This window comes from Botrytis cinerea, chromosome 4 (assembly GCF_000143535.2).
Source record: "Botrytis cinerea B05.10 chromosome 4, complete sequence".
Classification (NCBI taxonomy): Eukaryota; Fungi; Ascomycota; class Leotiomycetes; order Helotiales; family Sclerotiniaceae; genus Botrytis; species Botrytis cinerea.
In genome coordinates, this window is record NC_037313.1 from 1,761,153 (window position 1) to 1,784,818 (window position 23,666).

Here is a 23,666-nt window from a genome sequence, read left to right on the forward strand (position 1 = left end):
TGAAAATGAAATTATGATTGGCCGCGGTTGGTTACGTTACCACAGGGCTAGAAAACGGAAAAAGCCGATCATTCGGCACGGACGTTATCTTTTTCGAAACCCCGCAAAAATTATTTCTCTCAAATGTCAATGTCAAAGGGTTCATTCATTTCTCACTCAACGGCTTCCTTTTTCTCTATAGTTCATACTTCAGACATTCGACCACGACGCAACGCAAAGTCACCTCAAGAACACTCGCAATCATAACAACTGGTTGAATCTCTATATACGACCCACAGGACTAACTTGCGCATATTAGAAGGAAGGATCCAATAGGACGTTAAAAATTGTTTCTGACCCCTTCAGAACAAACATAAACTCGAGGAAAATTGGTTGCATTAGAGATTCTTGCACAGGCATAAGAAAGCTGTGAAGCTTATACGGAATCTGCAAACGAACGGACAACGAATAGGACGAAGCGAAAGAAAACGTGCGCTACCTAGTCTAGAGACTGCATCTGCGACTATAACTACGATTGCGCATCTGAGAGGAGGCTCGTCTAAAGCTGCGACTGCGACAGTTAGTCAACGAAACGAAGGAAACAGAGAAGAAGAAAAAGAGAAGATAAAATGGCGACAAATTCGATTAAGTTACTCACGGGTAACAGCCATCCTCAGTTGGCGAAGTTGGTTGCTGATAGGTGGGTTATTTTCATTTCTTATTTGCGTTCTTGGGGGATGTGTGGTTGTTTTGGTGGGATTGGATGAGAATGCTTACTTCTGAATGGTGGGATGACAAGCGCTTGGATGTGTGAATGGAGGTTTGAAATATTTACTGGAGATGAGATATGAGAGTGACAAGCTCAAGGATGGAGATGGGAGAGAATATGCTGACGAAATTCATTCTGCAGATTGGGCATTGAGCTTGCAAAGACTATGAGCTTGAACTACTCAAATCAAGAGACCAGCGTCACAGTAGGAGAGAGTGTCAGAGATGAAGATGGTTAGTTCTCCTGGTCCCTCATCCCATCGCATACCCCAAGTCAAATTTCTAAATTTCACTCTCTAGTCTTCATCCTCCAATCCACCGCACCCGGCGATATCAATGACGGACTTATGGAACTCCTCATCATGATCAATGCTTGCAAAACTGCCTCCGCACGTCGCATTACAGCTGTCATCCCCAACTTCCCCTACGCACGCCAAGATAAGAAAGATAAATCCCGCGCTCCCATTTCTGCGAAACTCATTGCAAACATGTTGCAAACGGCTGGCTGTAATCACGTTATTACTATGGATTTACATGCAAGTCAAATTCAAGGGTTCTTCAATGTCCCGGTCGATAACTTGTATGCGGAACCAAGTACCTTGAGATGGATCAGAGAGAATTTGGAGGTTAGCAAGTGTGTGGTTGTTAGTCCGGATGCCGGTGGTGCTAAGAGGTAAGCTATGTCTTCTCATGTTCTTCGCAAATGTACCAGTATATCTGCAAGACGCAGGATCTGGATAAGACGGAGCAAGCTTTTTTTTTAAAAAAAAAAAACAAAATAAAAAAACAAGAACCAGAATAACTAACCAAATTCTTAGAGCAACTTCCATAGCCGACCGCCTTGACCTTGGGTTTGCCCTTATTCACAAGGAACGCGCTCGTCCTAACGAAGTATCCCGCATGGTCCTTGTCGGTGACGTCGTGGACAAAATTGCCATTCTCGTAGACGACATGGCCGACACCTGCGGTACCCTCGTCAAAGCCGCCGAAACAGTCATGGAACATGGCGCCAAGGAAGTCGTCGCCATTGTAACTCACGGAATCTTGAGCGGAGCAGCAATCGAAACATTAAACAAGAGTAAATTAAGCAGAGTCGTTGTAACAAACACAGTTCCTTTAAGAGGAAAGGAGGAGACATGTGGGAGATTGAGAGTTATGGATATCAGTGCGACATTAGCGGAGGCAATCAGGAGGACGCATAATGGAGAGAGTGTGAGCTTTTTGTTCACCCACGCACCTATGGATTAAAGGGGCTATGAGTCGTGGCCGCGAGGACATCGTGGAAGATAAAAAAATGGATTTTCTTAGGTTCAAGTCGGGATTTGTGGGCATGCAGATAGAATTTACTAGGAAAGGGAAAGATGGCACTTGCGGATTGCAGAAGATGGTTCTCTTTTTGTAATGCAACATCCGCTTTGCATGGGGACGTAGAAGGGCTTACACACGTTTTAAACTTGTTAAATAGCGTCTTTCCATATATACATAGGTGCAAGGGAAATCAAATCAGAGAAAAAGTAAATAGATCATTATCGCTTTCTTGTTGTGTGTATGTGTGACTGACTATTAGTTGGAGAAACGAGACGAGACGAGACGAAATTTGGATTGTCTGGACTACTTGCATCTGATTTCCCTACTCGTACTTGATATAGCCCCCCCCCCCCCCTATAAATAGAGTTACAAGCAAGCAAGCAAGAACCATACCAAAATCACTATTGAGTTTCGAAATGAAATGAAATGAAGACATCACACTATTTTTCATGTAGAAAGTTGGAAAGATAAGATAGACAGATGGCCCATTCGCTCTCTTTCGAAGAGGTATTCATTCCATTTGCATTTGCATCTGAAGGGATTGTAATTCTTGTGTTATTAGTAAAATATTTTGGTATGGAAAAAAGGTGGATTCGAACCGATTCTGGTTCGGCAATTTGCTAAATTTTTGCGTAGCGTCTATCACGGATGGTACCGACCAAGCAAGTGTTTGGCATACTATCGACAAGAGGGTGGGTAAGAGCAACAGGATTAGAGAATTTGAGAATGGCATAGAGCATGACTGGGATTTGGAAAGTGGACCGAGTCGGGAAAGGGAACAAGGTTAAAAAGAAGTTGAGGGACAAGGATTCAGCAGGAAGAACCATCCACTGCAATTGACAATATAAGGGAATATCAAAACATATTAATAGCACATCATTTGCATTCCAGAAACGCCATCCTAAGTAGTAATATGCAGTCCATTTTAAATTGGTATCTAGCATCCTGGTATAATGCTTTTTTGACCTGTTGAACCCGGCTGAGAATTCATTCCACTCGCCAAACATCCACAAAGACTACGATTTTATTACCCATCGTGAAAATCCTCTACTTACGCATAGAAGAAGCTCTGCGCTTGCGGGCATCAACCTTGGCGTTCTTGGCCTCAGAGACACGCTTGGCGAGGATAGCAGCATACTCGCTCTGGAAAAATATGTTAGATGGTGAATTATGGAAGAACAACGGCTTAACTTACGGCAGCATCCTTGGTACGCTCAGCGTTACGACGCTTGAGTGCGAGTCTATGACGCTTGTGTTGGAGACGTTGAGGGGTGACCAAACGTTGGATCTTTGGTGCCTTGGTGTAGACCTTCTTGCCCTCACCCTTTGGTTGAACCTCACGACGGATAACGAATTTACGGACCTAACCCAAATATATCAGCATTACGCTTTGGTTTTACTTCTCACACTCCATCCTCAAGCACCAGCACGAAGCGGTTGAGAGTGATGGGCGGAATGATGTAGGGAAAACGTACATCATCCTCCTTGGTGAGCCCAAAGAACTTTCTAATCTTGGTGGCACGCTTGGGGCCCAATCTCTTTGGGTGGACAACGTCGGTGACACCTGGGATGTCGCTCTCTCCTTGCTTGACAATGCTCAAAGCGAGAACGGACAAATCCATGGCGACGATGCATCCACGGACGGATTTACGCTTGCGCTCACCAGTGCGGCGTGGGCGGTAGCAAGAGTGACCCTCGGAAAGGAGAAGTCTGACACGGGTTGGGTGCATAACACCTTGCTTCATTGGGAAACCTTGCTTGTCGTTACCACCGGTAATCTTGAAGATGTATCCCTTGAACTCGTCTCCGACGGAGTCTCCTGGAACCTCAGCGCCCATTCTGTCGAATAAAAATTAGATTCTTTCGTTGCGTTCGGTGTCGCGAAAAAATATACCTCTTGTCCATGAAGACACGGAGCTTGCGCTCGTCTTCGATATCGATGAGCTTTTGACTGCCATTGGCAGGCTGTTGATTATTTTGTCAGTTCGCATTCTTCGATCGTGTTTGTTTGAAAGGATTCGAAACGTACGAATGAAATGTTCTATCAATCAAAATAAGTTAGCAGATACTCAATCAATCAATTCCAGCATGATGAGATACATACCAACTTCATCTTGACGGTGGTAAGTGGTCAAGTGGTCGAGGTTGTCGTCGGTGATTTGTCGCTGAGAGGAATGAAGACTTCGAAATTTTGGAAAGTTCGAAATTCTCAGTGCGAGGCGCTAGTATCCTTAGCGTGAAATTTCAATGTGGATCAACAGCCGAGATCATGTGATATCAAGTATCGGATCGGTCAAACATTCTGCCAGACCCATACAAACATGCTCAAGAATTTCTTAAAGTCTAATAATTGTGGTGTTGACATTGCGTTGCGCAAATAATGAACTGTGATTGAGTCTTTTATCGTACACAAACTATCATCTCAAAAGTCTCAATCATGATTCCCCTCCATACAAGCGTCGATCGACCAATTCCATCCATACAAAATCCACTACCAAGGCTTCTACAAACCCCATCTGGGCTCGCACTGCTAGAGCTTCAAGGAACGATAAATCTCCCAGAACCAGACATTGAGGATGATGACTTACAAAATATTTCAAATTCTTCAGAAAGAAGTTTCCAGACTCCGATTGGTCGCCTGATCTTCCCCGAATATGACCCAGCAAATCCAGATAATACCAAGTGGATGAAGCGTGTCTATCTCTACGTGGGCAAGCACCAAAGACTCACGGGAGAGGTCAAGAAACTTCCAAGGGCCTACGCTGTTATTAGGAAGAGGGATTGTGAGATATCATCACAGACAAATGGTGATGTCTCGATGCAAGAGTCCGAGTCAGAGGCTGGGGATGAATTGGAAATCGTCGAAATCGTGAAATGGAAGATTTTATTTTCGACAAGGCCAGAACCAGTAGGAGCTATGGTCACTGATACCACTTGAAGTTTGGAGTTATCAAATATTCGCTCTAGAAAGAGGAAATACAATCGAAGCAACATTGGTGTTTCGAATACCATGATTAGATACCCAAAAACTTCCGGACAAGCTACGCGCCACTCAGCTCTCTCACTGTGGGTCCCTCATTACCCACAATACTTGCTGAAGATTGACTTGATTCTGGTATTTCAATGTACATTAGCATTGCCAGAGAACCACCCCAAGACAAGCGCGTCATTGACCGTGGTTTTGCAGTGAAACACCTTGCCGAAAAAAATGTTGGGGAAGGAATTGTGTTCCTAAAGCTTTAAACTTTGATATTGCTAGCTTGGGAAACTGTCCGACCCTTTTACACAAAACTATGGATGATTCAAAATGATCTCGACTAGGAGTGAGACTGGATGTCTTCTATGAACGGTTCTCATTCTACGGTATATAATTCAGTGAATACTGGGACAGATATTATCGAGTTTGCTTCATGCCATGACGCTTTTATATTTGATGTATTGAAACACAACTTACGTTTACAAAATATTTTCTGTGGGAAAGTAATAAAGATGATTGAATCCGTTGCAGATTATGATTCGAAACAAATTGCTGTTGATAACGGACCAGCAGGCATTAGGCAATAAGAATCAGAAAGATATCAAGAAACTCTGAATCATTTTCACTCATTGAAATCTTTTTGAGATCTCTTTGTTGAGCTATTTAAAAGACTCGTTCTTCATTTTTTTCTTGCTTTCAAGCTTCAATCAAAACATCTTTCAAAACATCTTGTACAACTCAAGTCATCAAATAACAGACAAATAAAAACTCTACCGCAGCAGCGTATCATACACCCTTCAACATGAAGTTCATCCTTCCACTCTCATTATCCTTCTTGGGCATAAGCCTATCTGTTGCACATCGTTCCATGGAATCTCATGTCGAGATCCGTACAACTACTCACCTCAAGCAATCCTCCATCATATCAACATTATCTCTTCTCCCAACAATCCAAAATATTGCCCTTCTAGTCACCCTCCCGGCACTAGGTATCTATACAACAACTCTGATCGGTATTGGCATCATGTCAAGCAATGTACAAGCAATACCCTTTGGCTCGAGTGGCGGTCTAGATTCATCGCCGGATTGGGCGCCAAGCTCATCAGAGCCGGGCCGTAAGCGACGAGGACATCTTAGTGATGTTTCTGTTGTAGCCACTGGCATTGAACACAAAAACTCCTACCATGTAGCTGTAGTTTTGATCAAGAAATCCGGAGACCTTATTAGACGCATAAATGGACAGCATGCCGATTTCGAGAGCCCAAAACATCTTCCAAAGTTTACCGCTTTGGATAGTGACAACGCAGATAAAGGTGAATCAACAAATATCGACCCACTTGAATCATGCACAGACTCGAGTGAACAACATCATGATATAAAATCAGGTCCGTATGCTCAGTTTTGATTTTGACATTACGAATGCTAACGATACATGCTACAGATCTCAAAATCCAGCGCAATGGCAATACGCTTCGGTCTAGAGGTTTGTGGGAAAGTTTCTTGACGCTTTAAACACGTCCGGTACTGATGAATGTTTTTCCACAGATGTGAAATTTGGATCACTCGTTTCGAGAAGCCGCTGGCAAGATTTCATACATCTCTGCTGGGGTCTAGGGGCTCATTATAATCCGAATGAACATAGGTGTGATGGTGACTGAATATATTTGTATGGATCTGATATTGGGAGGCTCGGCGGTTTAGACAATGGTGCGCGGCTTTCTTGTTAATCTATTTGGGGTCGTTTTTCGTTAAGGTATTACTGCTGGGCGGTAATAAGGGCTTGCATTTGGCAATCCAGTCATTATCCTTTAGGAATAGCGTTGAATTTCAACATTTTAAACACAATTGTGAGCTTCAAACGACAAGTCTTATATTGCTGAGTTAGGACTCAGGTATTGAAAGGGCAGTATTCATCACACTGTAGGGTATGGTGGTTCTACGATAGTACTTTCACGTCATTATCTGATACACCTCTAATTCTTTCTATCCAAGTGAATTCAGACAATACTCTTCGGATAATCACATGATTCCCAATCATAGAAGTAAAGTAATTCACTACAGTATCGTATCCCATTTTTGCTTGTAAATTTTCAGTCCCTTGGTCTCTCCCGCAAAGCCCAATGGTTCACCACAAAGAATAATTCTCTTCCCACTCTCAGTTGACTTTAAGAAAAACCGGTCTATTTTCGCGAGGACCTGGATACACTTCATTTTGCAGATTGGTTTACCTTCAATACTTTCTTTTTGCAATTCGCATTTGTACAAACGAAGTACGTCCATCAGAACCGCAGTGAAAGCAAACCGTCGCATCATAATCCCTCTTGATGAGGAACACATTCCATTATATCTTCGATGTGTCGTTTGCATGCATCATGATTGCGGTTGGCATCCTCCAAATCCTTGTGAAATATGTCAAGACGCGAATCCGAGACAACGTCTGGGTGGTTACATCAAGAATGTTACAGTAGGAACCGAAACGTTTGGACTATCCGAGAAAACCAATGCTGAGAAATACGCAATCAAATAATCGAGAAGAATGCAGAACTTGCGAATTAAAGCACTTGAATACATGAACTAAAGCTTTCATAAGCTTGATATTTTGGTGCTGTGAATCGATAGTAATTTGGTCGCGGGTGCGATGCGCCGGAGAAGAGCTATATGAGTGGAAGATTCATGGAAATTTGAAGTGGAAATTACAGCATACTTGACAAAGAAGGCATTTGAGGAGGTAGTCCTTTTGACGAAGGAGGAATTCATACAGTGGTTTGAAGACTGGGATCCTCGAATTAAGCTTGGATGGTAAGCACTGAGAGTGATGAATGATAGTGAGATCTACTGATGATATTAATATTGTATTGCATCGGTCTACCACGGTGGGAAGTGTCTGGAAGAATCTGTGATCAATAGAAGAGCACTAGACGCATAACTGAGAAAGTTAAGAAAATGCATTCCAAAAACCTCCTTTAGAAAAATATCAAAAAATATTTGTGACCAACAGGAATTCCATATTGTAAAGAATCTATTCTTCGCTTGTGTATTCTACATCAGTAACCAAGCGATCTTTGTACTTGATACTTTCAGCAACTTTTCAACCCTTCAATAGTATGAGTTTCATGGCTTACTTTATGAGTCTCCGATCTTGAAAGAATACGCGGCATATCTGCTTACACTCTTCTCTAAGATATGTCTGTTATATCGTCTGATGCTCCACACTAGCGATGGATTAGGTTGGTTACCATGGAGCTTGTATTGTTTTGTCCGCAGTTTTCTTTTCTTTGGCTCTTCCCACAATTGATGTGGATATCTACGTAGTTTGTACATGTGAATGACCTCTGATTAGAGACTGGGGCTTTCAAATCAGCACTTTATGCCCCCAAATGACAAAACAAATTTGACGCTAAAGTTCCGAAGAAATCTTACAAGTCTCTAATCGAAAATTCTACCCTCGGTTTGACACCCAAAGTTCCAATTGTAGTAGAACAATACCTATTAGGAATTGGATGTTCAATCCGGCCAGAGGAATTGATGTGAGGGCTTCGGTCGAAGCAAATACTGAGCCCAAAGATTCAAGATTAGATATACAGTTCCAGTTTTGGTTCGTGATGGGATCCGGAGAGATATTCCAATTGACTTTGACCATTTTTGGACAGTTCAACCCTTTGTTTTCAACCCTCGTTCGCATATCCTACTGACCTTATCTTCATCATTGTCACATGTTTGACGGAGTCATGGAGCCGCTCAAGTAAATGTCGAGAAGATTCTGGATCTCGACACATACTAACTTGTCAACCTCACTAAACGAGGCCATCTTCATTGTTGGATTCTAATGTATGCCAACTTGCTCTTCTATCTTGTTTCTGTTGCGAATTAGAAAGAATCTCGTGACCAATGTAATAAGTGTCATTATAGAAATCTACCTCGCTTAAGTCATCGCGGTATTTGCCTCTACCAGCCAGCCCTAAGGGGCTGGTGGAGGTACACTAAAACTTAGCTCCCACTCACAATTCACTTTTTTCTCGCAATAATTATCTTTTGTCCCAGCACAATTCAGAATCTCAGCCCAAAATTCGGCAAAAACTCCAAAGTAACTGCAATCCCTGCAATAATCTTTACCTTCTGAGATTGTTAAGCGACGTCAAGAGATATCAATCCAGACGCAGGTTCGAATTGCTGCACGAGACCTGCATCATAATTCTCAGATTCCTGCAACGTGTCAGATATATTGTATTTTTCAACCTCGAGCTCGAAATCTCGCACCCGTCCCAAGCCCTAATATTGTTTTACTCGTCCAGGGACGGCCCTTTACCGTGATCATACCTTGGGAATTTCAGACTTTCGGGTCGATTTATATACTCAAAATTACTACCTAGAGTAACCTACATCAAATAGAATTGTCGAATCAGTATGTCTACCCAAGCATCACAAAGTCTTGATCAACGCGCTACCCAGATACCTGCCTCATTTTCGAGACTTCCTCTTGAAATCCGAATGATGATCTTCGATTACGCTTTACCAGGTCCTCGGATTATCACCATCGATGTCAAATTTAGTCAGATGGAAGCTTCTGAAGTCGGGGAGGACCTTATTCTGGAACTAGATTTATACCAGGAAGCCTGGGAGAAAAAGCGGGAGGACAAGCATTTTAGAGAAAAGCTAGGACTTCATCACCCGAGAGATCACCACATGATCTTGGAAGTTGAAAGGGCAGTTGCTATTCAGACCATTCCAGAATTGTTGCATACTTGTGCATTATCAAGAGAAGTAGCTTTGAGACGTTATCAATTCTTGAGCCGAGGCGAAAAATTGTCAATTTGCATCGATCTCGACTTTGACACTCTTCAATTTCAAAGCGATCGTGCGTGGAAATTCTTCACACAGAAGCCAGGAGAATTAATTGGTAGATACACCAGGACCATAATGATCGCCTTCAATAGCCAGTGGAGATGTGAAGATGGATATCGATACAGTTTGAACTACAATCGGTTTTTGAACGAAATCTTTGAAACAAAATACAACAGAGAAAGAGATCACATTAACGTAGACACCGCTTTTATCGGAGAGATGGCCCAGAAATTGAGGTTTCTGGCCCTTGGCGGACCAACGGGCTGTCACCCAGACTGGATGATGTCATTCACAAAATTTTGGAAGCTCAAAAAGCTATCGTGGACATCCTTTAACGATTCCCCTGATACTACCGCTACCGAAAATGATTTGATATTGGAGTGGAGAAGACTAGCTGCGGGCTTCATCAACAAAGGAGAGTGGCTTGACAGAAATGAAGAGTTCACCCACATTACAATACCAAAAATTCAACGCATCAGCTTCAGAGATTTACAAACCAGGCAGAAACTCGACGAAGGATTCGATATGGAGTAGCGAGGACACGTCCTACCAGAGTACAGGATATGAGGTACAGATCTGGAGGGATGTAAATCTACACCAAGAAGTGATGCTTGTCTTGATTTACGACCAATTGGGATCGTGTAATATTCGATACATTTCGAGGTTAAATGCCGCAGTCAAATGTTGCTGAATTAATGGGATTCGCGATCTATCTGGCCGGGACTACCAGAAAGAGTTGCAAATCGAAATCTTGCGAGGAGAAAGAACCACCAAGATTTACATTCGAAGTCATCCCAAATAAGAAAAGGCTTTGTGGTGAGAACTAACGATGTTGCTGTCGAGTTGCATTTGTGTAAGCACTGACTAATCAGCCACTCAATGATCCACCACATTTTTCACTCCCCCTTTCCGCTGTCACAGTTGACTGAAAACTCAACATTGTTCTATAATGTTTCATTATAGATGTGCAGATGAACTGATGATTCCCAAACGCAAGCTCCATGGAATGGAAGCAGGTAATCTAACCCGAAAATTGGGGCAACAGTTGGGGCTGGCCAACTGTTGGTCTTTGAGACGGTTTGATATTCCACCGATTTTTCAAGAAAGTCTCCGAGATTCAAAATATTAGACGTGCTTCATGGAGGATTTCTATGTCTTTCTTTGCTTCCCCCACAATTTTATCTCGTTCTCTAACTTCATTATTGATTTTTAACCTTTGTCTTCTGTTATGTTCTCACATTCTCTCCGATCAATCACTTCGCTTTCTCCGCCAACATCATATAGTGATCCACCACAGCATAGAACCATGGGCCATCCCTCTCTCATATTTGGCGCTGCATCCATTGGAATGGATTTCAGCACCCAAGAATCCGTGCAAGATGCTCTCAAAGTTTTGAAAGAGTTGAATATTTCCCAGATCGATACCGCAGGAAGATACCCACCGACCAATCATGGAAGATCCGAGGAGCTTCTCGGAGAAGTAGGAGCTGCATCTCAAGGCTTTTCTATCAGTACGAAGATCCTTGCTACACAGCTTGGTTATGGCAGCGGCGAACTCGAAGCTTCGGCTATAAAGAAGTCGCTTGACACAAGTTTTAAGCGTTTGGGTGTTGACCAGGTAGTTCTCTGAAATGTCTGTTATGGTTAGATAGTATTGATTTGTCTTACTACAAGGTCGATATTTTATATTGTCATCAGCCTGATCCGACGGCTCCATTGAAAGAGCAAGCAGCAGCCCTAAACGATTATTTCAAAAGGGGGTCTTTCAAGAGAGTGAGCCACCCATGCCATAAAAATCCCTAATACATATCTGATTTTAATTCCACAAAGCTCGGAGTCTCCAACTTCCCACCCAAACTACTCCAAGAATTCATTCAAGTATGCGAAGAAAACGATTTCGTGAAACCGTCTGCGTATCAAGGCGATTACAATCTCATAACTCGAGGCATGGAGAAAGAACTACTCCCTATCCTCCGAGCCCACTCAATGTCTTTCTTTGCATTCAGGTAAGACTTCTTACCCTTCATATTTGGTCGACCATTAACAAAACCCACATCAGAGCCCTAGCGGCTGGTTTCCTAACCGGAAACTACAGCGCGGGAAAATCCAACGGCACTCGATTCAGCGACGACCATCCACTTGGAAAAGCATTTCAAACCCTCTACGGCGCTCCTAAATTGCAAGAAGCGATGAAAGATCTAGAGAACGCTTTAGCGCCGTTAGGTATTTCCGGAAGAGAAGCTAGCTTGAGATGGATTTATCATCATTCGAAACTTGGGGATGGGGATGGGATTATTCTAGGTGCCAGCAAAATGTCTCAAATAAGAGAAAATGTGAAGAGTATATCTGCTGGCCCGCTATCTGAGGAGGTGGTGCAGAAGATTGAAGGGATTTGGGATTTGTTGGCTGAGGATCGAGGCGGGATTTTATAGATTATGTGAATGCGGTAAGAGAAGGGAGTTTGTGCGGTTTTCCCCAACCGGGAGCTATGGTGTTTATGAATAGATACCCTCTGCATGTCTCAAGAATATAAGAGGTTTTCGTGAACACCATTGATGTTAACTTTTAGTAGATATATATCAAAGACAACAATGACAGCTCCAAAGACCCAAAGTTAACAACCCTCGCATCCTGCAAAGTGTCTCCAAAGACTTAAATCAGTTCAAGGAGAAGTTCATTCCATATCATAAAAGAGATTTTTAAATATCATAACCATATATAGAATATGAAGTCCATCCATAACATCCCTTCACATCAGCCCCTTCTAGAATCTCACTACACCGTTCCTCCCCCAAATTATCCATATCCACCCAAATCTCATCTCATAATTGCAACCACAGCTACACTTAACAAACAAACAAACAAGAGATTCCTCCTTGACCTTCACCTACATACCAACAAAAAAAAACCAAAACCTAGCCTTCCTCCATCACCAATCATCATTCCATCTTCAAAAGGCCCGAATACAGATAGATATGCAACAAGACAAACTCCGCCTCAGAGTTCGTTCAGCTCCATTCCATACCACAACCAAAAAGTCACAAAAGGCCCGAGTATAGACATGCAACAAAACAATTAATTTGATCCTTCATACTCAATAAACAATCCTTCACTGACTTTCCAGCACATCTTTTAATAAGCACAAGGTCGAAAAGGGCCGAATGTAGATATGCAACAAAACAAAATAAGAACCTGACTCGAAGAAGCTGACTCATGAAAATAAGCTTATTTTATTTGTTTACTGTGGAAAAGATATGTATAGGTTGTATGCAGGATGATAAAGGATGCATCGTTTGTTGTTATTAAGATTTGATGGGTTGCGTCGTACAAGTTGCATATTTTGTTTTGACAACAATGCCCTGATTGATTCGACCAGAGCCATCTATTCAATTCAACTCAAGTCTCTTTCCCCATCTGTTATTATATACTTCAGAAATCGTGCCATGGTTTTTCTGTTCTAAGATTAAAGAGAAACCCTAATAGATACTAATCGTAGCTGAATTTCGAAGATAGTCGAAGAAGAACATGTGGCTGGAATGGATTACTTGGTGATGTGACGTGACCAGACCAAGTTTGAAATGTCCATTCTTTTATCTTTGAAGTCCAAAGGGTCTTCTATGTTATTTGCGGTACATTTGTTGTTTGAGTTTAATACTTCTCATATTACCCATCTCTCAAACAACAGTACCAAGAGGATCCTTTTTCATCGCCCCTTTTAATAAAGCAATGACTTCTGGGTGCGGACCTCTATTCCTCAATTGTCTAGCCGAAGACACAGCTGTGTTTCCTTCGAAAGTCTTCACATGAAGATTAGCACCCGCCTCAATGAGAACTTGTACACTATCTTCACGGCCAACCTTTGCAGCTTTATGTAACACGGTTTCACCCTCAGCATCCTTCGCTTCGATATCAGCGCCGGCCTCTATTAAAAGCTTCATGATAGAAGGACGTAAAGCAGAATGCATGAGAACTGTTTCTCTATCACATACCGCATTTACATCCGCACCATGTAGAATGAGTTCCTTGACAACAAGGACGTCATTTTTGTGACCAGAGCTGGCGGCACGAACCAATGCGGTGCCAGAGTAAGTATCCTTGCCAGCATCAACTTCAGCTCCTGCTGCTAGCAACTTCCTAACGGCCATAATATTTCCTGCTGTTGCTGCCATAGATAAGACAGCATGTTCGCGAAACCCTTTCGCATCAACATCTGCTCCCTTTTCAATGAGCAGATCAATGGCCCCTGGAAGACCACCTACTACCGATTTCATTAATGGAGTCAAACTCAATTCATCTGATGCATTGACGTCAGCTCCAGCTTCTATTAAAGCTCTGACAACTCCTTCATTCCGTCGATCGATGGCGATATGAAGTGCTGTTTTGTTGAAATTTGCTTCAAATGGAATTTCGATTAAAGACGGTTGGACAGAAACAAGTTGCTTTACGATCTCTACATGTCCTTTTCGCGCAGCTTTGTGAAGTGCATTCTCTTGTTGATAATCTTTAGCCAAAAGATTTGCTTTGGAATGGATGAGGAGTTGAACCACAGGGGAATGACCCAATTCCGCTGCTATCAATAAAGGTGTGAAGTCCTTGGGGCAGACTGCTTCAATATCTGCTCCTGTATCAAGCAGTGCGCCGACGATTGTTGACAAACCAAACATAGCAGCAGCGACAATTGGAGGCGGAAATTCGATCGTATGGCGTATACTAAAAGGCATCATGGCAGCAGATGCACCATTAACGAGTGTTTTTTGATCGAGGAAATGTAGAATACAATCCCTGAGCTCTGTTTCCGCTGTGCCTTGAGCATGTACACCAAGATACTGGCTCGCATATGATAACAGAGCATACTCCTTGAGTCGAGTCTTGATGGTTTCGCGATCCGGACGCTCAGGTTTTTTGAAGTCATCCAAGGACAGATATTTGATACAAGCTTGAGTAATCAACATACTGGAGTTAGGAAAAAACTTTGCGCGATGGCGCTCAAAATATTCCTGGAGGGTAAAATGACACAAACGGATAACACCGCTCTCGGGGTCGACTACTACGAGACCAGCACAGACTGTCAAAAGCAAATCTTGATCGTAGAAATCATCTTCGTCTAATTCGTGTTCATCAGGGTCAAGTTCCATGATAGCCACAGCATGTTGTAGCTCACGCACAGTCAACGGCTTCTTTGCACAAGAGAGCCACATCAAAATATTCATGGCCAAGATCTTACGATTCGTCTCTTGCCCCTCCATGATTCTTTTCATGGCATCGTCATAGGTTTTGTCAAGAATTTCTGGCAGACCAGTCAATGCTTTTCTGACACGACTGATCTTCAGTTCTGAAGCTATAGCTTCTATGTGCATATGGGCGAGAAGGAACCTAGTTGATAGATCAGTATGTCATGAAGCAGGGGATCTCGGCTTGACATACATTCCATGGGCCTTTTCAGCAATTTTTCCAATAATTGTCTTTCGTAGCGTCGGATCTTTCTTGCAAAACTTCAGAATATTCTCCTCCGTATCTATTCGTGCCTCTAAATACGCTCGAACATCATCATCACTAGCTCGAATCTCGAGATGCGGATAGTCAGATAGCTTCTCTTCAATGTCCCCTAGACGACGTGAGGTAAGAAGGAGATGCGCATTTGAAGGCAAATTCTGTAATTGTCGAATAAGATTCGTCCTTGTTTTCTTTGTTTCCTCGCATTCGTCTAGGGCATCAACGACTATATATAAACGAGGAAACTCGGATACCAATGAGTGCAGCAAGTGAACAGCTTCGGTGGCATTAATATTGGTTCCCATAGACCTATGTTTGTGATATAAATCAAGAACATAATCCGGGATTACATATCGTTGTCGGATAAGTTGCTGTATAATGCTAGCGATATATTCGGCGATGCTTATTTTCTCTGCGTAGTTGCAATATATGAACGCTATTCCGACATTCGATGCTGAAAATCTTGTTTCCAAATCATCAACAATTGCAGAAGCAAGGACTGTTTTGCCAGCACCGGGTGAACCTGAGCACCACAGTAACCTATCCTTTTCACCTAGCCAATTTTGGTATTCTTGGCTCTTGAAAAGCCATTCTCCGGTGCCCTCTTGTCTTCGGCTTAGTATTTCACGTTGCTTCGAGTGGCAATCTATTGCTGATAACCATTTGAGAACCTTCAAACTCTCTTTATCCATCTGTTGAGTGATAATGGCGTCTACACTGTCACTAATCGTTGTAACTTGTTTCGAAATATCGACGACTTTCTCTGCAGTTGCTGATACCGTAGACCTAGACGATGATGAGCATTTCTTGAAATGTTAAGTGGATTCGAGGCATACAAATTCAAAATATCCATAGCAAGAACCAAGTTACTCCTCACGTGTTCGATACTCTCTTGTAACCTCATCAATGTACTTTTCCTGAATGGATATAAAATTCTTCTTCCCTGCTCCGACATCTTGTCCCTAAAGCCCTGGTTTTCATGATTTTCCCTCGCGACCAAATCATCTACATTCATGACAGAAGGTTTGCAGACCATAACCTTCTTCAATTCATCTCGCAACTCTGCGATACTGTCTTCACAGTCCAAAATACTAGACTCCACAGTTGTCGCCATTGTCTTGTCGAAAGCCGGACTTTGTAAAACTGCTTTTAGAAGCGCAAAGTTCGTTAAAAGACCTTCGATAGACTTAATCATGTCGGCATTTTCCTTTTTACTACCCTTCCAGGCATTGTAATAATTGATTAACCCCTCGCAAACTTGTATTCCAGCGGATAAAATGCCAGCAATGTTGCTGATTGTCCCTATTGCTTCCATGATTGGAAGTTGAGAATAATTTCAAAGTTCTCGCGAAGAGAAAATGAAGAGAGCCAGAGGCCACTCTGCTTGAGGATATATATTGTATCAAGAGATAGAAGTGGGATCCAGATGTGTGGCTGACATGAACACACCCATGAAGCGGACGAGTTTCGAATCCTACCGAAAGAAGTGGAAACTGATCGTAAAAATGTGACAGGACAATAACTCCAAAAACAAAACGATATCACGACAGAGAATACCTACCTGTATGCTCGCTGTGCTGGTTACGGTCGACCATCTGGTTGGGTATCAGATTGTGGCAGAGTGAGTACCTTGCAGAAGGGCTGTGTTCGTGGAGTAACTCCAGAAAATGCATCCTTCGTGGATATGTGGCGACATTACTAGATGGCAAAGTCATAAGCTCAGCAATTTTTTTGTATTGCCGATTTGAATCACGGCTGAAATGAGTTGAAATGGGTCGAGTTGAGTCTCTCATGGAATCTCTGCTGGGTTCCCAAGGACAGTACAGTAGCCAACATAAATCTCAGCTGGTTTCTAACCTCTTCATCAATACCAAAATAGCCGCAATCAGAATTTTGTAGCAAACCCCCGAGATTGTAGCTGGTATCAAAACTTGATGAACGTAGGATGATGTTTAGAATGAATAACATCTTCCAGCCAACTCTCAAAATCCCAGAACGATCTTCAGTAAGAACCAATAGTTCATGAACAACCAGGGCACATAGTCACGTGTCGGTAGCTCAGTAACTTTACCCCAGATTTCTCCATTCCCGGAAGCGGGCTGGCATGTGAAAGATGCGCCGAGGACCCAAGGAAACAGAAACATCAACGCAAAACAACAATGGCAACATTTTTAAATGCACAACGACGACAGTATACGTGAAATATTATCTGGGGCTTTGATAAGTAACTCATCGTACCTCCTCATGAAGCGACTTAATCTGCAGACTCGTTGAGCTGCTCGCAACAGTATATCCGGAGTCTATTTACAAGCTCATCAAAATGGCTGCGCAATCTAAAATCGACTTCCTGCCGCCCGATCGAACGATCAAAAGCATAATATCGGACCTCACATCATTATACCTCAAGCATCGAACAAAGATCTCTCGGACTGTTTACTTGACATTATTCTTCGCTCTCCTTAATCGAATACGTTCTGCTATTTCGGAGCAAAAGGCTGCAGCTATTCGTCATGCGGAATCACGAAGGAGAGGTCCAGTCTCACTAGGCAATGGCGCGCAAGGGGCCGGAAGAAAAAAGGTCGAGTTGAATAGGGAGTTCTTCAAGAATCTGATACGGCTTTTGAGAATATGTATACCTGGATGGAGGAGCAAGGAAATGCGATTGCTTGTCAGCCATAGTATCTTCCTGGTCATTCGAACTTTGATCAGTCTGAAAGTTGCTGCCATGGATGGCGCCCTGGTTTCAAGTCTAGTAAGAGGGAAAGGGAAGGACTTTTTGATTGGAATTGTTTGGTGGATGTTGATTGCGGTTCCTGCAACATTCACGAATTCTATGGTATGTGGTATTTAGTATATGGCATTTTCCAGCAATCAAGCTAACACATAATACTTATAGCTCTCATATCATCAATGCAAGCTTGCGCTTCAATATCGGACACGATTAACAGACTATATTCACGATAGATATCTATCGAACATGACATTTTACTCACTTTCCGCTCTCGACGATCGAATAAAGAATGCAGATCAATTAATAACTGTGGATGTATCAAAATTTGCGAATAGTTTGGCGGAGTTGTATGGGAATCTTGCAAAACCAGCATTAGATATGGCAATATACAACTATTCTCTTTCCAAGAGTGTTGGTGGCGAAGGGCTTCTTTTCATGTCGTTACTGGTACAACTTTCAGCAAATGTCATGCGAGCATTAACTCCACCTTTTGGTAAATTTGTGGCGGACGAAGCAAGATTAGAAGGAGAATTTCGATTCCAACATTCAAGATTGATAGATTACAGTGAAGAGATTGCATTGTACAATGGGCACGAAGCTGAAAAAGATACTTTGGATAAGGGTTATTTCACACTAATAAAACACGTAAACTGTAAGTGTCCTTGGGGACGCCGTTCCTAACTACCAACTAACATCACGATAGACATATTGAGACGAAGATTCACACATGGAATAATGGAGGTATGGATTCCGAACCTTCGTTTTTGGAAGCTAAATCTAATTCTTACAGGACTTTGTAATCAAATATGTATGGGGAGCTTTAGGGCTTGTCCTTTGTAGTGTTCCAGTATTCTTCAAGATACCAGGTGCAGCTGCAGCAACTATGGGCGATCGAACGGAAAGTTTCGTGACCAATCGAAGGTTACTGCTATCCAGTTCTGATGCCTTCGGTCGAGTAATGTTCTCTTATAAAGAGGTTACTGAATTGGCTGGGTACACTTCACGAGTTGCAACTCTTATGGAGGTTATGGATGAGATCAAAGCTGGACGATTTGATAAAACTTTAGTATCTGACGATGATTCCGGAGAACAGTTAGAGTTGATGAGAGGTAGAGGTACTGTCATTGAGAGTGAGGATATTGAATTCGTTGATGTGTATGTTCTATCTAAATGTAAACTTCACAATTGCTGACAACCCTTAGGCCGATCATCACTCCCGGTGGAAGTATCCTCGTCCGAAAACTGTCGTTCTCCATGAAACGTGGTGATCACGTTCTAGTAGTTGGACCCAATGGATGTGGCAAATCATCCTTATTCCGGATCCTCGGAGGGTTATGGCCAGTTTATGGCGGTACCGTTCGCAAACCACCTCTTTCCCAAGTTTTCTACGTGCCTCAACGACCCTACCTTAGCGCTGGATCCCTTCGTCAACAAATCATCTACCCCGATTCTCTCCGCACCATGCGCAGCAAAGGCATAACTGATTCTGACCTCCTTTCAATCCTCTCAATCCTCGATCTTGATCACCTCGTGACAGCTTTCCCCAATGGCTGGGATGCCGAAGCCGAATGGCGCGATGTACTTTCAGGTGGTCTTCAACAGCGTGTAGCTATGGCTCGTCTCTTCTACAATCGTCCGAAATATGCTATCTTAGATGAATGCACTAGTAGCGTTACTCTAGAGATGGAAAAAATTATGTATGAACATGCGAAAGCATTAGAAATTACGTTGATGACAGTAAGTCATCGAAGAAGTTTGTGGAAATATCATAGTAAGATATTACAATTTGACGGACAGGGGAAATATATCTTTACCAAATTGGACGCGGAAAAGAGATTGAGGTTGGAGGACGAGAAAGAGGAATTGGAAGCGCATTTGAGAGCTATGCCGGAGGTTAAGAGGAGGTATGAAGAATTGATGTTGGGAAGAGGGGAGTGAGAGTTTAGGTAGGGAATCAGCTCGGGGGGTTTTATGAGAGGAGAGCGAAGAATGCATATACTTTACACATATACTAAATTTATTTTATTTCCCCTTTCTGAATTGGACTGTCATTTTCATATCATATTAAATCTATAAGGGAGGCTATACCCATATATTAAGATAGTATCTCACATCATTATTTTCTGATGTCAAAACGTCAATTTCTATACAGATTGAAATATTGAGCTATCATTATCCACTAGTTTGAGTACAGGCAAATTGGACACTCTCAACTACAGCTAAAACCCCACGAATCTAGCACAGACGATGTAAATACCTTGCAAGACATAAAATAAAATTGGCAAATACCAATCTACGAATACCAAATTCCCTCATGCCTATCTACGTCATATTCCTACTCAATTGATTTGATTTAATACACATCATGATAAAGACAGAGACAGCTTTTGACATATTCTTCTTATTCATTACATCATACATATCATATCAACCCTTACTTAGTAAGGTATATAACAACACAAACCCAGTGATAAATATACCAAACCAAGCCAAGCTAAGCCAAACCAAACCAAACCAAACTCCTTCTCCAGAGATTTGGTTCTATCTCGATATCCCATCTAATAATCTCCAGAGTTCTACCCATACATAGCGTGTTGGTATTCTACAAATCGATTTTCCATCTCTCCTCTCCCTCTTCCTCGTTTGTCTTATCCTCACTCATCGCCTCTTTTTCTTTTTCTTTTTCTTTTTCTCCTGCTTTCCCCTCGCCAATAACCACCGTCTTCCCCGGCTCTGCCCTCTCAAAATCCATCTCGACGCCTCCTGGCATCTGGGTACATTCTCGCAGTGTCTTCTTTCCGTTTTCGTCTCTGGTCATTCCGTAGTATACCCATGTGATTTTGTACGAGAAGGAAATTTCTTCTTCCTGTTCCTCATCTTCCCAGGATCTGGTTACCTCACGTGAATACGCTGGTGTTTTCTCGGATACGGAGGAAGAAGAAGAAGAAGAAGGGAAAATAATATCTGAGGGTCCCAACTTCTCTTTCCTCGCTCCTCTATTCCCTCCCTTCTTGTTCGCAATTTTCAGCAAAGGAAACTCTCCCTCCATCTCCAAGCTTCCCCATCCCATTCCCTTCATTTCTCTCTTTAATCCCTTGTTGACTCCATGCAACATACCCACAAAACTTCTCCATTCCCGCTTTGATATTCCCGCCACGCCTGCGTGAGATGCGGGGATGATGGAGATGTAGAGGGAAGATCTGAATTCTGTTTCTTCTTGTTTGGTGGGGAGGAGGATGGTGGAGGAGATGGTGTAGGTGTCTTTTGATGGGGAGGATGAGGGAGAAGAAGAGTCTTGAGAGGGAGTGCCAGGGGAGAATCTGTAGTAGGGACTAGAAGTTGGGCCCGAGGGGTAGATTAAGAGGAGATTGGTGAGGAGATCGGTGGTGAGACAGGTCCAGTCGAGGTGGAGGTTAGGACAGGTGGATGTGAGGGTGAAGGGGATGGAGAGGGGTGATGAAGATGGGGAAGAGTGGGAGAAGGGTGGGTGAACGTTTATAGTTCCCGAGCGGGAGGAGTGGAGGTCTGGGGAGGAGGAAGATGGGGTTGTGTAGAGAGTGCGGGGAGTTTGTGGTAGTTGTGGTTGTGATTGTTGGTGGGTGGAGAGTGAGTGGGCTAGAAAGGATGTTAGTTTATTTTTTGATAGAGGAGAAGGGGAGGGAGAAATAAAAGGTTAGGGTATAAGTATAAGTATAAGTATGAATATATAGAACTTACATTCCGAAGAACTTATCCCAAGAAACGATTGTGTTGGATACGCATCCATCTTTCCCAACAAGCCGGCCAGCAGCACCAAACTAGACCATGACGTATACGAATACATGACTTTATCTTCTTCTTTCGTCCGAACTCTTTGGTTTAATATCAGATGAACAAGAGGAGAACAAAAAAGATAAGACGAATGACGAATGACGAAACGAAAAGATTCGCAAGATTTCCTACAGTAAATAATCCGATATATGTGTGTATGTGTGTATGTGTATATATATATATATAAACCAGAGAAGAACAAACGAGCAAACAAACAAAACCAAGGAAATGAATAAGACAATCAAGTTCTCCAAATGTAACGCGCTCGAAATATAGAGTTTGGAAACCTAGCTAGGTATATCGTCTCCACTTGAAAGAAACGCAATGAAACGGGAAAGCTAAAGTACACAGACCTATTCTATATCAGAGCTTTTATTAGTATTGCTTCCAATATCTCGTGTATATATAACCATATAGTTAGTTATACTTTCTTTCGATCTACCCGACCTTATCCTAACTTATTCGTCATGCCACAATACTACCATACTAGCATTTTCCCTCTCCTCCTAGCTCGTCGATAAATCAATCAATCAATCAATCACCGACGTCCCTTACCAACCAACCAACCATTCATCCATCCATCCATCACACCTAGCCCCCAATCTCCAATCTCCAACATCTCACTTCTCATACCCCTCTCCCATCCATCTCATACACACAATACCACCCTCCCCCTCCCCCTCCCCAACCTCCATCCACCCATCCAATCCAATCCACACATCCCATCACCCAAACACCAACAAAACCAACCGACCACTCCATCACAATCCCCATAAAAAACAAAAAAAAAAACACAAAACCCCCCCTCCCAAATCCCAAGCGGCTAATTCTGAAACCGGCACCCTCTACCCACCCCCCCCCCCCCCCCCCCCAAAACAATCCCAAACAATCCCGCCCCAAAGTTGCATTTTCCTAAATAACAAAAAAATGCACTCACGCACCGACATAAGCGCTGCGCATGAACCTATCTATGTATCTATCTATTTATACAACCCAAGCAGTAGGTATGTACCTCGTACCTACATACATAAAATGTAACCTCACTTCTCCCTCACGCCTCACGACTCACACCCCGGCGGACAAACCAACAAACAAATTACAATCAAGCAACCAACTAACTAAGTAACTAACCAAGTACATACTCACAAAGACCGGCTCGCTCCCTAATACCGGTACATTCTACCATCAGTACCATTTCAATATCAATATCAATATCAATACACCATCAATCCAATCCAACCAGCTAGCTAGCTAGCTAACCTTAAGCGCAGCAGTTCCATAATTCCACAACCCCATTACCTATCTATTCCATTCAGACGACTTCTCTCACTCTCTCACTCGCTCACTCACTCACTAACCCATTCACAACTACATAGACGAACTAACCAACTAACCAACGATACTCATACGCTCTCACCTCTCAAGATATTCAAGCCCTCTCTCTCTCTCTTTATCCCCTGGAGGTCTCTAGATCTGGTATAATCATATATATATATATATATATATATATATACACATATTGTTAATTTCTACTTGACATCTAATACTTAATGTCTAATGTCTAATACATAGCAAAAAGAAGAAACCCCCCCTTCCCCCCTTCCCTCCTTTCCCCAAACCTAACTCAACTCAACTCAACTCAACTCAACTCAACTCAACTCAACTCAACTCAACTCAACTCAACTCAACTCAACCCACCAAAAATCACACAGGTACATTATACATACCAGACCCTCATACCAACCCTAAGTAATCTAT

At 42.6% G+C, this 23,666-nt stretch overlaps 9 protein-coding genes across 9 annotated transcripts; 6 read left to right on the forward strand and 3 right to left on the reverse strand.

Annotated features, from left to right (window-relative positions):
• Window positions 1-125: 125 nt before the first annotated feature.
• BCIN_04g05060 (hypothetical protein) lies at window positions 126-2,273 on the forward strand. Its single transcript, XM_024692645.1, has 4 exons — window positions 126-679; window positions 890-981; window positions 1,048-1,420; window positions 1,566-2,273. The coding sequence occupies exons 1-4, from the start codon at window positions 609-611 to the stop codon at window positions 1,993-1,995; spliced, it is 966 nt and encodes a 321-aa protein (XP_024548424.1). The 5' UTR covers window positions 126-608; the 3' UTR covers window positions 1,996-2,273.
• A 619-nt stretch (window positions 2,274-2,892) lies between these two features.
• On the reverse strand, window positions 2,893-4,257 carry BCIN_04g05070 (hypothetical protein). Its single transcript, XM_001557605.2, has 6 exons — window positions 4,160-4,257; window positions 4,085-4,096; window positions 3,950-4,020; window positions 3,531-3,894; window positions 3,251-3,418; window positions 2,893-3,198 (listed from the first exon to the last, which is right to left on the reverse strand). The coding sequence occupies exons 1-6, from the start codon at window positions 4,166-4,168 to the stop codon at window positions 3,103-3,105; spliced, it is 720 nt and encodes a 239-aa protein (XP_001557655.1). The 5' UTR covers window positions 4,169-4,257; the 3' UTR covers window positions 2,893-3,102.
• Window positions 4,258-4,407: 150 nt separating this feature from the next.
• BCIN_04g05080 (hypothetical protein) lies at window positions 4,408-5,278 on the forward strand. Its single transcript, XM_001557606.2, has one exon. It carries the CDS (start codon window positions 4,493-4,495, stop codon window positions 4,991-4,993), a length of 501 nt encoding a protein of 166 aa, XP_001557656.1. The 5' UTR covers window positions 4,408-4,492; the 3' UTR covers window positions 4,994-5,278.
• A 485-nt stretch (window positions 5,279-5,763) lies between these two features.
• On the forward strand, window positions 5,764-6,889 carry BCIN_04g05090 (hypothetical protein). The gene is made up of 3 exons (XM_024692646.1): window positions 5,764-6,417; window positions 6,474-6,515; window positions 6,578-6,889. Exons 1-3 carry the CDS (start codon window positions 5,835-5,837, stop codon window positions 6,688-6,690), a joined length of 738 nt encoding a protein of 245 aa, XP_024548425.1. The 5' UTR covers window positions 5,764-5,834; the 3' UTR covers window positions 6,691-6,889.
• A 2,212-nt stretch (window positions 6,890-9,101) lies between these two features.
• BCIN_04g05100 (hypothetical protein) lies at window positions 9,102-10,474 on the forward strand. Its single transcript, XM_001557609.2, has one exon. It carries the CDS (start codon window positions 9,437-9,439, stop codon window positions 10,406-10,408), a length of 972 nt encoding a protein of 323 aa, XP_001557659.1. The 5' UTR covers window positions 9,102-9,436; the 3' UTR covers window positions 10,409-10,474.
• A 311-nt stretch (window positions 10,475-10,785) lies between these two features.
• On the forward strand, window positions 10,786-12,485 carry BCIN_04g05110 (hypothetical protein). The gene is made up of 4 exons (XM_024692647.1): window positions 10,786-11,492; window positions 11,549-11,647; window positions 11,705-11,880; window positions 11,934-12,485. The coding sequence occupies exons 1-4, from the start codon at window positions 11,103-11,105 to the stop codon at window positions 12,304-12,306; spliced, it is 1,038 nt and encodes a 345-aa protein (XP_024548426.1). The 5' UTR covers window positions 10,786-11,102; the 3' UTR covers window positions 12,307-12,485.
• Window positions 12,486-13,499: 1,014 nt separating this feature from the next.
• Window positions 13,500-16,751, reverse strand: BCIN_04g05120 (hypothetical protein). The gene is made up of 3 exons (XM_024692648.1): window positions 16,204-16,751; window positions 15,299-16,153; window positions 13,500-15,247 (listed from the first exon to the last, which is right to left on the reverse strand). The coding sequence occupies exons 1-3, from the start codon at window positions 16,680-16,682 to the stop codon at window positions 13,549-13,551; spliced, it is 3,033 nt and encodes a 1,010-aa protein (XP_024548427.1). The 5' UTR covers window positions 16,683-16,751; the 3' UTR covers window positions 13,500-13,548.
• Window positions 16,752-17,457: 706 nt separating this feature from the next.
• On the forward strand, window positions 17,458-20,189 carry Bcpxa2. The gene is made up of 5 exons (XM_024692649.1): window positions 17,458-18,203; window positions 18,264-18,750; window positions 18,802-18,839; window positions 18,889-19,253; window positions 19,301-20,189. The coding sequence occupies exons 1-5, from the start codon at window positions 17,688-17,690 to the stop codon at window positions 20,034-20,036; spliced, it is 2,142 nt and encodes a 713-aa protein (XP_024548428.1). The 5' UTR covers window positions 17,458-17,687; the 3' UTR covers window positions 20,037-20,189.
• A 275-nt stretch (window positions 20,190-20,464) lies between these two features.
• On the reverse strand, window positions 20,465-22,273 carry BCIN_04g05140 (hypothetical protein). Its single transcript, XM_001557613.2, has 2 exons — window positions 21,816-22,273; window positions 20,465-21,713 (listed from the first exon to the last, which is right to left on the reverse strand). Exons 1-2 carry the CDS (start codon window positions 21,919-21,921, stop codon window positions 20,701-20,703), a joined length of 1,119 nt encoding a protein of 372 aa, XP_001557663.2. The 5' UTR covers window positions 21,922-22,273; the 3' UTR covers window positions 20,465-20,700.
• Window positions 22,274-23,666: the final 1,393 nt, after the last annotated feature.

Coding starts and splice junctions, on each gene's coding strand:
- BCIN_04g05060 (XM_024692645.1), top strand. CDS start 609: ATGGCGACAAATTCGATTAAGTTACTCACGGGTAACAGCCATCCTCAG. Junction 982..1,047: donor GAGTGTCAGAGATGAAGATG/GTTAGTTCTCCT, acceptor TTCACTCTCTAG/TCTTCATCCTCCAATCCACC. Junction 1,421..1,565: donor GATGCCGGTGGTGCTAAGAG/GTAAGCTATGTC, acceptor CCAAATTCTTAG/AGCAACTTCCATAGCCGACC.
- BCIN_04g05070 (XM_001557605.2), bottom strand. Junction 3,895..3,949: donor CGTGTCTTCATGGACAAGAG/GTATATTTTTTC, acceptor TTTATTCGACAG/AATGGGCGCTGAGGTTCCAG. Junction 3,199..3,250: donor AGCGTACCAAGGATGCTGCC/GTAAGTTAAGCC, acceptor ATATTTTTCCAG/AGCGAGTATGCTGCTATCCT.
- BCIN_04g05080 (XM_001557606.2), top strand. CDS start 4,493: ATGATTCCCCTCCATACAAGCGTCGATCGACCAATTCCATCCATACAA.
- BCIN_04g05090 (XM_024692646.1), top strand. CDS start 5,835: ATGAAGTTCATCCTTCCACTCTCATTATCCTTCTTGGGCATAAGCCTA. Junction 6,418..6,473: donor ACATCATGATATAAAATCAG/GTCCGTATGCTC, acceptor TACATGCTACAG/ATCTCAAAATCCAGCGCAAT. Junction 6,516..6,577: donor CAATACGCTTCGGTCTAGAG/GTTTGTGGGAAA, acceptor GTTTTTCCACAG/ATGTGAAATTTGGATCACTC.
- BCIN_04g05100 (XM_001557609.2), top strand. CDS start 9,437: ATGTCTACCCAAGCATCACAAAGTCTTGATCAACGCGCTACCCAGATA.
- BCIN_04g05110 (XM_024692647.1), top strand. CDS start 11,103: ATGTTCTCACATTCTCTCCGATCAATCACTTCGCTTTCTCCGCCAACA. Junction 11,648..11,704: donor AAAGGGGGTCTTTCAAGAGA/GTGAGCCACCCA, acceptor AATTCCACAAAG/CTCGGAGTCTCCAACTTCCC. Junction 11,881..11,933: donor ATGTCTTTCTTTGCATTCAG/GTAAGACTTCTT, acceptor AACCCACATCAG/AGCCCTAGCGGCTGGTTTCC.
- BCIN_04g05120 (XM_024692648.1), bottom strand. CDS start 16,682: ATGGAAGCAATAGGGACAATCAGCAACATTGCTGGCATTTTATCCGCT. Junction 16,154..16,203: donor GCTATGGATATTTTGAATTT/GTATGCCTCGAA, acceptor ATCATCGTCTAG/GTCTACGGTATCAGCAACTG. Junction 15,248..15,298: donor GCTGAAAAGGCCCATGGAAT/GTATGTCAAGCC, acceptor TCTATCAACTAG/GTTCCTTCTCGCCCATATGC.
- Bcpxa2 (XM_024692649.1), top strand. CDS start 17,688: ATGGCTGCGCAATCTAAAATCGACTTCCTGCCGCCCGATCGAACGATC. Junction 18,751..18,801: donor ACTAATAAAACACGTAAACT/GTAAGTGTCCTT, acceptor ACATCACGATAG/ACATATTGAGACGAAGATTC. Junction 18,840..18,888: donor TCACACATGGAATAATGGAG/GTATGGATTCCG, acceptor TAATTCTTACAG/GACTTTGTAATCAAATATGT.
- BCIN_04g05140 (XM_001557613.2), bottom strand. CDS start 21,921: ATGTATTCGTATACGTCATGGTCTAGTTTGGTGCTGCTGGCCGGCTTG. Junction 21,714..21,815: donor TGGGATAAGTTCTTCGGAAT/GTAAGTTCTATA, acceptor CATCCTTTCTAG/CCCACTCACTCTCCACCCAC.